The sequence below is a fragment of the Passer montanus genome, unplaced genomic scaffold (assembly GCF_014805655.1).
Source record: "Passer montanus isolate IOZ18808 unplaced genomic scaffold, ASM1480565v1 scaffold4, whole genome shotgun sequence".
Classification (NCBI taxonomy): domain Eukaryota; kingdom Metazoa; phylum Chordata; class Aves; order Passeriformes; family Passeridae; genus Passer; species Passer montanus.
Window position 1 is genome coordinate 950913 of NW_024368818.1, and position 13663 is coordinate 964575.

At 40.3% G+C, this 13663-nt stretch overlaps 2 protein-coding genes across 14 annotated transcripts in view; both read left to right on the plus strand.

Annotated features, from left to right (window-relative positions):
• N4BP2L2 (NEDD4 binding protein 2 like 2) overlaps positions 1 to 12629 on the plus strand; it is a 41776-nt gene extending 29147 nt beyond the window's left edge. For 10 of the 13 annotated variants that reach the window (XM_039718236.1, XM_039718228.1, XM_039718232.1 and 7 more), the window contains 5 exons: positions 1 to 1772; positions 4146 to 4231; positions 4813 to 4858; positions 6389 to 6575; positions 11132 to 12629. In XM_039718236.1, the coding sequence (XP_039574170.1) occupies positions 1 to 1772; positions 4146 to 4231; positions 4813 to 4858; positions 6389 to 6543 (2059 nt within the window). In that variant the 3' untranslated portion in view covers positions 6544 to 6575; positions 11132 to 12629. Of the gene's footprint in view, positions 1773 to 4145; positions 4232 to 4812; positions 4859 to 6388; positions 6576 to 11131 lie in introns of those variants that run through there. The other 3 variants (XM_039718240.1, XM_039718235.1, XM_039718237.1) reach the window with 3 other exon arrangements.
• A 641-nt stretch (positions 12630 to 13270) lies between these two features.
• N4BP2L1 (NEDD4 binding protein 2 like 1) overlaps positions 13271 to 13663 on the plus strand; it is an 11448-nt gene continuing 11055 nt past the window's right edge. The window contains 2 exon segments of the mRNA XM_039718242.1: positions 13271 to 13656; positions 13658 to 13663. The exon segment at positions 13658 to 13663 is cut by the window's right edge and continues 185 nt beyond it. Coding sequence (XP_039574176.1) covers positions 13303 to 13656; positions 13658 to 13663 — 360 coding nt within the window. The 5' untranslated portion in view covers positions 13271 to 13302.

Below are 13663 nucleotides of genomic sequence, written 5' to 3' on the forward strand. Positions count from 1 at the left end.
GGAGTCAATTTTAAGCAAGAACCCTCGATACCTGTTAATAAAAGCAAAGCAGAAGAAAAAGAGAAAAAGAAACAAAACAATGAAAAGTAATCGTACAGAAATGACGAAGAAAATGTTATGTGGAGTAGCTCATCATCCAATTCCAGGTGACCATGATGGATCAGAAAGTGAAGAGGATGACTTGGAAGAAGAAAACAAAAAATCATTGTGTACATTCAGCAAAGGCCTGGAGGATCCAGTAACAGTTTGTGAAGAGCAGCCTAAGAGTAGTGATGAAAGCCTGAAAGAAGCTGCAGGGGTTTCAAGAGAGAGTTTTCTGGTCACTGTGCCTGAGGTCTCAGTGATGTCAAATAGTGCATGGAAAAATGAATTGCCTGTAGAAGGTGACAGTTTGCTTTCAAGAGATGTAAAACCTTTTTGTGCTGAAAACCTAACCAAAAATGCCTTAGATGATAAGGAAGCGAAGCAAAGGCACAAAGACAATCTCTGCAGTTTCCTAACAATAAACAATGGTAAAAATTCCATCCAAGAAACAGAAGGCATTTCTGAAGACTATGATATGTCATTGTTAAGCACAGAAAACAAACTGGGATCGTGTCAAATTATATGTGAACCTGACTTGGAAGCCAAGCTGGTAAGTTTAAACAGTGAAGAAAAAGAAATCTCTCAGTGTTGCAGTTCAAGTGTACTTGATAATGTGCCTGATAACACAGAGGGCAGATATCCATTAACAGCAGAAGAAACTAACTCCAATGCCTGGGCTTTTTTTTCAATTAATTTATCTGCTGAGGAGTTGCAGATAGGCTTCAATACTCCAGTTTCTCTCTCTCCTTGCTCTGAGGATAAATGTATAAGTGAACAAAGATCTCAAAAACTGAGGAAACCTGAACAGACTCATATGAACAGTTCAGCAGAGCTAAACTGCTATCATTCAAATGAGGGATTGGTAAAGGAAAACCATCATGAAACAGAAACTGAGGAAGTTGGCAATGCAATAAGCAATGGTCTGTCTGGATCTCCAACTGGTAAAGTGCACTTTGATTCCCTAGTGGAAGCCAGGGCTGCCTTCATGCCGGGTTCAAGTGAAGTAAATGTGCCAATAAATGATGCTACACCAACAACACTGAAGAGGAAGAGATACAGGAGAATTGTCAACTTAGCACCAAAGTTTAACCTACCAAGACAGATCTTTGCTCATACACAGGAAGGGAAGGACATCCTGGTAAGAGAAGATATTCCCCAAAATAGTGTTTTAGAAGTGAGGCAAAAATACTTTCTAAGCAAGAACTGTGGAGAAGGACATGAACAGGCCCATGCATTGCAAGAATATTCCTCACTCACTCCAGATGCAGATGCTCTGTTACGTAATACTACTTACATTCATTCAGGACAATGTTCTCCTACATCAAAATATGCCTGCAGGGTTTGTGTTGATTCCAAAACAAAGGAGGAGCAAGCTACAACTCTTCAGCCACAACAGGTAGTTAATAAAAAAGAGGACAAGGGTGAACATGTTTCTTCAGAGGTTACAAATGGCCAACCAGATAATTTGTCTTCTGTTGAAGTTGTTTCTGAATATCTAGAAGATTCTACTACAACGGCAAGCTGCAGTGAAAATGCAAATGAAGCAGACGAATCTGAGCCAGCAAAGGCATCACAGCTTGAAGATTATCAAGATGCAGATGTGAAATGCAGTTTTCTGGGACTTCCCTTATCATTGGGATTTGCTTTCCAACTTGTGCAGCTCTTTGGTTCTCCAGGTCTTCCATTGGGTATAATGCTTTTCTTTCTACTCCTATGTAAAAAAAAACAAACCTACAATCCCCTCAAAACCACAAACAAAAATCAAAGCACTCCCTCCAAACCAAAAAACAAATGAAAAGACTATGGTTAAAAGCTAATTTTTATTGCAGTTCTTAGTTAAATATTAATGCTGTTGAAACAAATTACTGCTATTTTTGTGATGATTTTTAGTTTTTACCTAAAATCCTCAGTCTCTGTCAAAGGGGCTTTTGGTTTGGCCTTGTATTTGCAGTCTTTTTAGTAAGAAAAATTAGCTTTAAGTCCAAACATGAAATGCTTGCTGAACCTTTAATATATCCTAGTAAGACTTTTCTGTGCTGATTACAAAACTAAATGATGTTTTAATACTTCCTACTGAGTAAGACTTTACTGTGATGATTATGGAACTAAATGAAAATGTGGTATAAAATGTGTGCACTTATATAAAGGCTGCATGTTTGATTTTATATTCCAGAGAGTAATTTATTTTTTTTTAGAGTTTTCATACACATTTACATGGCTTAGATGCATTTGAAAAACTTTCCCAAAATCTAATTTGGTTTGAAATTCAATATCAGGCTTACAAGTGAATGTCTTCTTTTTAAGTGTACCTTATTAACAAGTGTCCTGGTGTTGTATACTTGCCTTCCAGAGCTCCAGATGTCTTATTTTTGTACTTTCAGTTTAATACTTTTAAGTTAGCAGGTAAAAGACGAGCAATCCTCAAAGGAATTGAGTGTGCCAGCCACCATTTCCCAGTATACTGCAGGCTAATGTAATCCCACAGAGCTGTAACCAGTGAAAACAACAGTTTTGTTTGGAAGTCACCATAGAACACCTGCTAGAAGAGACCTATTCCCTGTGCATAGTGTTTTTCATCTTCTTGGGTCCAAATTTAGTGGAGAAACTGTAGCTTTCATTTAGCCAACGAATAGAATTAAAAAACACAGGCCAGCTTTTCAGTATACTTTAAAATTTGTTTGTTTCGGTAGAATTTAAAGTTAAGCATGAATTTTCATGTGTAAATTTTAATCTGACAACTGAGGAGCAGCTTGTTATTTTATCTGCTCAAACTGACCTGAAGATTTTGTTGTTTTTTAAAAGTTGGTGGCAATGCCACCTGCCAGAACAGTGATGCAAATCATAGGAAGCATTACTAGGCTTTAGGTCACTAAAGGGGGACCTAAAGGCCTGCTTTATCTAAATCTGGCACCACACACCAAAGAACTTGCCACACAGAGCTGAAATTAAGCAAGGAAGCACCGTTGATGTCCTCAACTATACATAAAACACATTTTTCTTCTCCAAACTTGGTGAATCTTAATATTTGTTATTTTAAATTTCATAATCTAAGAGGGAGTTTGCCATGACTTGAAAACAGTCATCTTCCAAGAAAGAAAAAGAATAACCAGGCATTCAAAAACACTTAGTAGGTTAGTGAACCAAATGTCCTTCTTCTCTGAGTCAGCAACAGGTGACATTCTCTGGAGTTTAGGTGAGTTTCCTTTGGAAATAACCTTCAAGAAATACAAATCCACCCCGATATCTCTCTGAAACTCTGCCATCTTGTGATTGCTGACTGCTGGGGTTTTCCCACCAGAATTTTGCCTGGCTGGCCACATTCTCCTTTGTTATTATATTCTACAATTCCAAAAATTATCCTGCCTTTTTTTTTTTTTTTTTTGTGGTGTACAGTACATTGACAGGCAATTATTTATTTATGCATACATTTGACTGGTATTATTTTACATTGCAGTCAATCTTTACTGAAATTATTTTGGAGGGGAATTTTTTTGTAAATAAATGTCTTTAGTTATTTATAAATGGAAGATTTAATTGCATGTCTTGCTTTTATGGTTCTTATAAGACTAGAATATATTTCAAACAGTTTTCCTATAAAGAACCTCTTTTCAGCTTCTTAAGTGGTGTTACAGTTAAAACATTTTAGGACACACCGTCTCTACTAATAGTGCACAAATTCTTATACAAGCATTTTAAATTTTAAAGGCTGTTAATTAAGTTCCATTTATTTTAATATAATGGCTGAAAACATTTTTTTTTTCTTGTGTGTGCCTATTTTTAAGGGAGTATGGGGGGGAAATGAAACTGTGGTAGGAAAGCCTTCGTCTAAATAAAGAAACGAAACCCAAATCCCCTTCCCTCTCTTTCCGCTCTTGTGCACTGGCCTTAGATTCCAGAAATTCTAAATTCTGATTTTGCTACTGGCTCACTTAAATATCTAATTTAAAAAAAAAAAAATATATATATATATAAATAATATGTGCAAAAATTGTAATTCAGTGATATATTTTGGCTGTGGAGAGATCTGAACACTCAACTGCAAAAAATATTTTCTTCTGCAGAATCCTTGTTGCCAGATGATTATATAGTTCCCCTTGACTGGAAAGTTTCAAAGATGATCTATTTACTGTGGAAGACCTCTGTGGAGGTATGAATTTTAGGGGATTTTGGAAGGCTTTCCAATATTTCAGGTGCAAAGGGGAATTCTTCAGTTCTTTGTTAGTAAATTTGCTTTAATATCCACAATGAGGTGACGGATATTTTTTGTCCTCCTCTGAGTATTTCTAAAACCAGCTCATCAACATGGTAGGATTCAGGTTTTAAAAGATCAACTTCAGAAGTTTGTGCAACTACTAGTTAAAAAGGGTGAAAATCCTTTGATTCCTGTGTCTTGACCTATGTTCATTAAGTACAAGCTACCATCATTCAGATGTTTTCTGTCTTGTAGTATTCTCTCATCATCTGAGCAGATCTCATCCTCCATCACCTCTGCTAGAGCTGCAGCAGAGAAGTTATTCTGCGTGACTGTGGGCAAATTAATTATCTTTGTCTAGCTCAAAAGTGTTAACTTACAAATTACTTTTTTTCCTTGTCTGGTAGTGGAAATCAGGAAAATCCTGATTACAATGAACTAGTTTTTATAAAATAGAGAATGGACTTTGTTCTTGCCCAAAATAACATCTCTTGTCACATACTTTCTTTTTGCTGGACTATTGTTATCTGTTTTAGGAAAAACAGAAACCAAATGGATTGCAGAATGAAGATGGCTTGACTGGTAAGTCTATTCTGTGATACAAAAACTGTATAAAAATGTTCTTATCAAAGGGTTTTTCATTACCAATTAGTGATAACACTCCTCTTTGTGCAAAAGCACAATGAAAAATTAATTTGTGCTGCCATTGATTGTGTCCATGGTCTACACAGCTATGCTTGCCGTCATCACGTCATTTCTCCTCTTCTAAGTGCAAAAATTGCCTTATAAAGTTTCCTACATTGAAATATTCCAGTAAGTAGTTCAAGTTTATCCATTTTAGATCAAAATGGTGTTTAGCATGATAAACATGATAAACAAAAATTTCTTGAGACTTTTCTTCCCTGAAAGGTTAAGTATCTTCAAGTTAATTAAACTTCATTATCACTAAAAGTTGTCAGCATAATAATAGAACCATGGAATTATTTAGGTTGGAAAAGACCTGTAAGATCATTGACCCAGCCATTAACCCAGCACTGCCCCAAGTCTGTCCCTCAGTGCCACATCTACCTGCTTTTTGAACACTTCAGGAGATGATGATTTCACTACTTCCTGGGCACCCTGTTGCAATGCCCAGGGTGCCACCCTTTCAGTGAAGAATTTTTTCCTAATATCCAATGTAAACCTCCCCAGTGCAACTTGAGGCCATTTCCTCTTGTCCTGTCATTTCTTACCTGGGAAAAGAGACCAACCCCCACCTGGCTACACCCTCCTTTCAGGCAGTTGTAAAGAGCAATGAGGTCCTCCCTAAGTATTCTTTTCTCCAGGCTAAACACCCCCAGCTCCCTCAGCTGCTCCTCATCAGACTTGTGCTCTAGACCATTCCCCAGCTCCATTGCCCTTCTCTGGACATATTCCAGCACCCCAGAGTCTTTTTATAGTGAGGGGCCTAAAAATGAACCCAAAACTTGAGGTGTGGCCTCACCAGTGCTGAGTACAGGCAGACAGTCACTGCCCTGGTCCTGCTGGCCACACTACTGCTGATACAGGCCAGGATGCCACTGGCCTTCTGGATCATGTTCAGCTGCTGTCAAACAGCACGTGAGGTCACACACCTGGGCAGCAAGAGATATCAGGGTTCATGTGAAGCTCTGGACTTCTGCATGCACTAATTCCTGCAGTGTGGAAGTTATGGGATAAGGTTGCTTGTTGTCTTTTTCTGTGATTTCCATATTAATGCACTACAATTTCACAGGTTCTGTAACAAGTTTAAAAATACACAACAGTAGTTCCCTGAAATCTGGTAGAATTTGCTAAAATAGGAGAGATGTTTCTCTATTTTACAAGAAAGGCTGCTTTTGAAGAGGCAGGGTAAGAGTGGAAATAGACACAAAAATGCATGGGTGTTGTCTCTCACTCCCCACCCCCTATAAGAGACAAACCAGAAAGATTTCATTTATTTTATAGGCCATTTAGGAGGCAAAAATCAAGAGGATGCTGGTAAAATAAAAGCTTGTTCTGTAAATACTCTATCCTGACACAACAGAAATGAGAGACTATGTAAGGTAATTTCAGGTGGTTTTGGCTGCAGTTTGTAATGTCTTTATTTTTTAGATGATACTATTGATCTTGAAGATCTAAATAAAAATCCCCAAGAGAATCAAGACTCTTCTGAAACACTATCAGACATGGAGCTATGTCAAGATGTGATAGAGGAAAACATCATAACCTGCACTGGCTGTCTGGATGCTGCATTTCATCAGTCATGAGTGACTGTCTTAAATTTTGCATGAACAAACAGGTAATCAGACACCTTGCGAATATTTTACTCTTTTATTATGTTTAACCAAATATCTTTTTATTATATTTCACCAAATATCTAAAAAATATTGTTTGTTATAATTTTCAAGGTGCTTTTAGTATCCTCCAATTTACTTGGGTTTTAATTGAGTTGGGGTTGAGGGTTGTTCAGATTTTGTTTCGTTCAGGCCTGAATGGGGAAAAGGGAAGGCAGTATTTTGTTATTAAAGCCATATGATTTTATTTTTTCCTCTGAAATCTAAAACATCTGTAGTGAAGTGAAAGCAGCAGGGTAGGATGCCTAAGAAGTGGAATTTATTCCCACTTTGGTTGCTGTGGCAATCTGTTGTGAGTCATCACAGTCCTGCTTTCCTTGTCTTTTCAGCATGGAGAGTAATGCTGGCTCCATTAAGGGTCTAATTATGAAAAGAACTCTATGAATAATAAAACAGTATTTCACCAAATTATGAAGTGGCAGTTCTGCTTTTCAGTGGAGAAACAGTAGCAAGAGGTGACAGTAAGACTCCATATATTGAAGTGTTAAATTTTCATTAATGTTTTCATTTGGTATGACAAAGTGTGCTATCGTGTTCTTGCTTGTCTCATGAATACCAAGGCAAAAAGAAACTTGGCAAAGTTTCTTTGGTTTGTTTATGAGAGATATTCTGGGAAGATTGAGATAAAAAGGAAGGATTATGGGTTCCAGCAGGAAAATGCTAGCTTAACTTCTCTATCATTTGCTGTTAGTTGTTCTTTCCAAAATGGAAAATGGATTAATCAGTAGTTTTTAAACAAACAAATGGAGGTACATAGAAATAGAATAACTTGCACCATGAGCAAACTGAGTCAGAAAAAGATTCCATATCCTGAGGCTTAAATTGTTCCCATCCAGACATCTCAGGACTGCTGGAATATCATCCACATGGGGTGTGGTCAGGGGGTCTTTGTCACCTGTGCCCTGTGCCTGACCTGACCATGCCTCCAGTCGATGGCTGGAACAGGAGTCAAGGAGGTGGGGGTGCATTGTGTTGGAGCTGTTATGAACATGGAAGTTTTCACAGCGGATATTCATGTCACAGGGGAAGTAGTTGAACAGTTTGGGTTGGAATTGAAACCTCTTGAATGGGGTTTGATTTGATTATACGTCATTGATGACAAAAATTGCATTGCAGGCTGATTAGCTGGTACCAGCTACCAGTGTAGGAAGATGAGGGAGATTTCTGTGAACCACATGGCCCAGAGAGCACTGATCTGATAGGGTGCTCTCAGCATAGATCATTAATAACATCAAGAACATCTGGTAGCAGTATTTTCCTCTTAAATAATCAGATACTATAATATTGGGTAAGCAAATAAAAAATATTTTCACAAAATACTTAAGCCTACACCTGCTACCAATTTTTAGAAGCTATTTATTTGTAATGTTGCAATACAAACAGTCTAGAGGCAGGATTTTAGCTTATGGTCCTGACTGGATGTCTGTGTGGTTTTGTGTCCTAAGCTATTATCCAGAAATGTCCAGGCTATTGATTAAATGTTTATATGCTAAATAAACAGATGTGAAGAGCTTTATCTTTCTGGGAGAAAATGGTGAAATATGAAACTTCTTCCTTTTGTGCTTCAAGAAAGAAAAGACACATGCGACCAGATTATCCTGCCTTATTGTCTGTACCTTTATCTGGTTGTTGAATCCAACAAACTGATTTTTTCCCTATTAGATTTACTCCCTTTGTCTGCTCTGCTACTCCCAAAATTGTTTCAGCCTTCCTCTCCTGCTTGTCATTTATGCAGCAGAAATGTCCCAGAGCCCTGCGTGTTCGTCACCCAGGCACTGTCTGCTGCCAGGAAACCCCAGTTTGTTATGTTGTCTTGCAGTCTAACGCTCTACTGTGTCAGCTTGTGATAGGTCTGTGGAATATAGAATGAGAGCAATGCAGACTTTGCCACAAAAGAAGACTCCCTTTCAGTGTTCGGCTTATAAAAAGGCCTTGCACTGACTCTGCAGGGCTTGGCCATTGAGATCTGTGCTGGAATGGGGAGATACAGCTGGAGCTTCTGTTGGGAGCTTTTGTTTTGCTTTGTTTTAGTTCAGCATCTGAAATGAGTCAGGGAAACTCCTGAAGGCTGTTGGAGGGAGAGGATGAGACACCCGAGGTCAGATGGGTTTAGGCTGCTCTGGAGTTGGGATCTGCCAGTTCAGACCAGGCTGACGCAATGGGTGACTGCTGCCCAAAGTGTGAAGTGCCCTTCCTCCCAGCCCTGCTCCAGACAGCAGCTCCAGCACTTGCTGGCTGACATGAAGGCTATCATTTAATTCAGTAACCCCACAGCAAACAAATCAATACTTTCCTGCTGAACTGAGGCATTTAGATAAGCTACTGTAAGGTCCAGCTCAGTGCCAAGGCTGGGGCAAGGGAGCAGATGAGGTCGTGCTGCTGCAGATATGAGGAGGGGACGTGCAGGGTGTCCTGTCTGGGCAGCAGTCAGCTCTGATATCAGGGGCCAACAAAACCTTCAGGTGGAGGACTCTTTTAAGCTTTTACAAATGTAGGATGTTAGAAGAATTAAACCAAGAAAAGTATGTGGAAAGGAAGAAGCATGTCTTAGGATTTTCAGTTGGCTCATGCTCACTGTCAGGCACAGGACATGGAGTAATGGAGTATTCCAGTGCTTCCACATGTGAGTATTCCAGTGCTTCCCAATGTTTGTGTGCAGGCATTGTAAAAGACAGGTGAGTTTTCCTGATCAGTGGTGCCCCTGGCTTTGAAGGATAAGGTTGTCTTTCCTCACCACAAAATAATTCCCCTCTGGTTCCTGATTAAAGCAGACTTGCCAAAAGTGATGTCTCAGAGTGGTTGTGAAACTGCTCAAGTGAACAACTGTAAATGTTGAAATGGATTTCATTCCTTCAAATGTCAGGGGGGAAATAAAAAACTAGAAAAATTGAGACATTCCTACTAAAAAGATTTTAAAATCATGGGAAATCAAGGGAGAGCTAATATGATCATTTTGGTCCTTTTAGATTGGAAAGCAAACTGAGCATTACTGGCCAAGTGCAACTTAATCTGTTAGCCAGATGAACATAGTTCTATATTCATGTTGTGTGAGGGTGTTTGTATTCCAATGGGAGGGTGAACAGTGTTCCTCTGTGAAAACACAGGGTTAATCTCAAGCTTTTGTGAGAGCTCCTTATTGCAGCATTGGCAGCACATCAGTATTTGTTCTGGAGATTAAGCAAGAGTTCCCAGTTTGAGAAATGTTGAGATCAGTGAAAACAGCATTATTTTGGTGCCTAGAAGTTCTCCTTAGACCAGGACTCACAGATGCCAGTGCAGTACAAATGTGTCTGTTCAAGCATTTATCTGCAGGACTACTGCAAGGCAGAAGCCGACATGTTTCTTTTTGAAGTACAGCAGTCAGTAACTCCCTGCAGGAATACTTCTTCCACAACAGCCCTGAAGGGTGTGGTTTTGATGGGACAAATCTCCTGATAACCTGAGTTATCACTCCTCCTTTCCCTGACTGTGCTATTCCCAGAACTTCCCTTTGATGGCTGTGATGCTTCTGAGTGAGGCAGTTCAACTCTAACATCTAATGCATGAAGACATCCAAAAGGTTTTTGGTCTGAAACAAATTGTCCTAGAGCCCATGAGATCAGCAGGACATGGGCAAAAAAGCAAGAGTGTATAGCTGGGACAGGCAGGACTGCTTTTTGGCTAAAATGAAAAAAATTACTCTGAAGGATACAAAGCAGACTAAAGCAGCCTTCCAGTATTGCCACAGAAAATATCATCCCATGGTCAAACCCTTCCAGTTGCTACTTTGATGCACAGATAATAGTGAAAAAAAGTTACCTGCCCTTTGACATTTAACCACTAATATTAAACAAAATGAAGCATGATAAAGTTCACAGAATTGTGACCAGAAAACCTCACCCGCCTTTTACAGTGCTTACCAGGAAAACCTGGGCTCAAAAAATCATTCAAGCAGAGAGTCAAATTACCTGGGGGAATAAGTGCTGCCCACAGCTGTGTTTCTGCAGCTCTCAGGAAAGAGCAACAATTGGGTTGTGCGGGTGCCTCACAGGAACTCTGTAACATGAAAGCGTATGAGGTCCTGAGTGCATGTAACAGGGGAAACAATTCACATTGTAACAAAAATATTGAGATGTAACTGTACTGTGGTGGTGTTGGTTGAACAGCTGTTCATTATTTAGGGTTTGTGACGTGTAGAGAAAAAAAATCCACATGTTACTCTTATCTTTATTTTTCAGCTTTGAGGTGGTAAGGTCCTTGCTGCCTCTAGTTTTGACATCCAAGTTATCTTCGTTTTTCACTCTTCTTGCATTCTTGTATTTTTCCTTTGCTTTCCATTGTCTACTTCCTCTCCATTCTTTTTAACTTCATAAAGAAATAACCAACAGCTGAGTATTAGAAACTTTAAAAAACATTGGACAGATTCTTCTCAGTCTGAGGGCTAGATTATCTGTTAAAACTTTTTGCTGCCTGTGCTGTTGTGGAACTTCAGCAGACCCTCTTCTTTTTTTTTTTATTTCAGAAACTTCTCGCTTTAATTCCACCATGGAAGGACTTCAGTTGGCCACCAAGGATTTTAAATGTGAGGGATAAGCTGGAAGAAAGAAATCACAGTAGAATTTTTGGTATACATCTTTGGTCACCTCCCCCCAACACTGCCCCCAGTATCAACCTCTCTGACCACGTAATAATCATCAAAATTGAGATAACTTTGTGTATGACAAAAGATCATTTTCTGAAGCCATTTGGGATTTACACTTTGTCAGTACATCCTCAACTGTGCTGTGAAGAGATTCAGAGTGGAGACCAGAGGCATCTGTCTCTATGGGATGTGAGCTTCAGGTTGTGGTATTTCATTCACTTGTATCAGGATCTGGATATTGCCACAGGAACAGGCAGTGATGCTCACCTGTAGGGAATGGTGCTTGTTACATGTCATAGCTGCCTCCTCCTGCCTTCACCCTCAGTCATAACAGTCCCTTTATAACTTCATATGGTAAGCATCTTCATCTGTCATTCCTATTCACTCAAACAGGGGTGCACAACTTCCCTTCCTTTCTCCTGAAACCAGGCTTTAGGCTTCCCCTCAGCTAAACTCATTTGGGAATTTGGGACTACAGAAACAAGAACATTTCACTATGGAACTGATTCAAACACGCTGAAGAAAGAGTGTGTATGGTTTGTGGTAGACTGAGAAGATGTATAACTAGCACTGGTAACCACTGATTTGATGTTTCTGTTAGTGGTGTTGGAAATTTTATGTATGTAGAGAAAAACCAATCATAATTATAAAGAGCGACCTCTATCAATTATGAGGCATGCATAAGGCTGGACACTTCCTTGCAGGGAGAGGGAGTGACAGCTGTCACTTCATTTAACAATAAAAGTGTGAGAAATATTGAGGAGAAGCAAGAAACTTGGTTGTGTCTACTTGTCAGAAATAATATTACCCACTTGTGCAGCTTGCAGATCCAGAATATTTCTTCATTTATTCTTTGATCTCCTCTTCCTCACCTTTCCCTGCATTTGTTTATACATCAGCTGAAGAGCCAGGACTTGACTGAACTCGTGCTGAAGCTCCACCATGGTCAAATTTGCTGATGTGTCTCCACTTTCTACTTAAATGCTGCATCTTCATGGAAGCAGTTAACAATGTATGTATTTCTAAATTAATGTTGTACCACTGGCAAAATTTTCTGGCTGCACTGTTTGAAGACACACATGTGGACGTGTGTGTGTCTTCCTTGGCTGGAAATGTCCTGCTCTCCTACCAGCAGAACATTATACAAAATGTAAAGGGGAGGAGGAAGGGAGTTCATACCCCCCATAACCACAGCTTCAGACTTCTGTGTTGTACTAGTGGCAGCAGACAAGTTAGTTTGATTTCAGGAAAATGTCACTCAAGGATTAATACTGTCTTCTTACTTCAATTTATTGAGCGAGAAGTCTGAATGCCTCTATTTTCTGTTACTGAACCCTGGCCTTCTAGAATGCTTGAAATAAAAATAGTTTTCAAAATCTCACAGTACTCTTGTATGGGCAAGTGATGTTTCACTCTTGGAAGAGTGTTGCCAGTTCAAGTTTACTTTAACCCCCATCTATGAATTTCACTTTTTTTTCCCTTCTTTCCTGCCATATTTTCTCCACTTGCTTCAGTTGGTGTGCCATGTCCCTGGGGAGCTAAGCTTTCTCCCTGTGTGTGAACACCCTCTTTAGCACTGTTTGGAATAAAGCTCCAGCACTGGGGTTTGGTGGTGGTGTGTTCTTGGGAGCTGGAGCTGGCTCCTAATCAAGCTGGGCATGATGCTGTGTGTAGCTCTGAGAAGGGAGGGTGTGATACCACTCCAACTGTTTTTGGTTTTATTGCAAACTGTAATTTCTTTGGCTTCTTTGGTGAGCAAGTTAATGGAAAACAGGTTTTCTTTAGAGGAGAGAAATCTTTAAAACTTCCTTGACTTTCTCTTATGATAATATGTTCGAAAAAAGAAAATAATTAGGGTGGTGTAGTGAGTGTGATGCACGGGATCATTTGTTCAGTGCTGGGCAGTTCTTTAGCTACATCCCCTTGGCATCCTTGTTGCTTCTGTAGCTGAAGAGGACTCGGGTAGCTCGTTGCTAGGAAAGGGACGGGAGAAGAAGTCTGCGTGCATACCTGGTGTCCTGTAACCAGCCCCACTCCTCTTTCGGGCTTTGATGATTCATCCCCTTTCGGGCCTGCCCTGTAGTTCGCAATACAGAGAGGCAGCACCTGGGACTGGAACGCTGTCAGCGCTGCCTTGTGTTTTCCTGCCTTTGAGAATTTGGGGAATAACCCTGACTTTAAATAACTGGAGATGGTATCTCGGGCCGAAGTTCCGCGTCTGCGGCGAGTGCCGTAGCCGAGCGCTGTGGCTGTGCGGCCGCAGACGCCCGTCCCTGCCCGTGTCCCGCTCCCGGCAGCTTTCGCTTTCGCGGGGCAAAGTCTCTGCCGCCCGGGACATGGAGGGACGAGCGCTGCCGCCCGGCCCCGCCCGCGGGGGCCGCGGGGCGCGGGGCCGGGGTCGCGGCGGGGGCC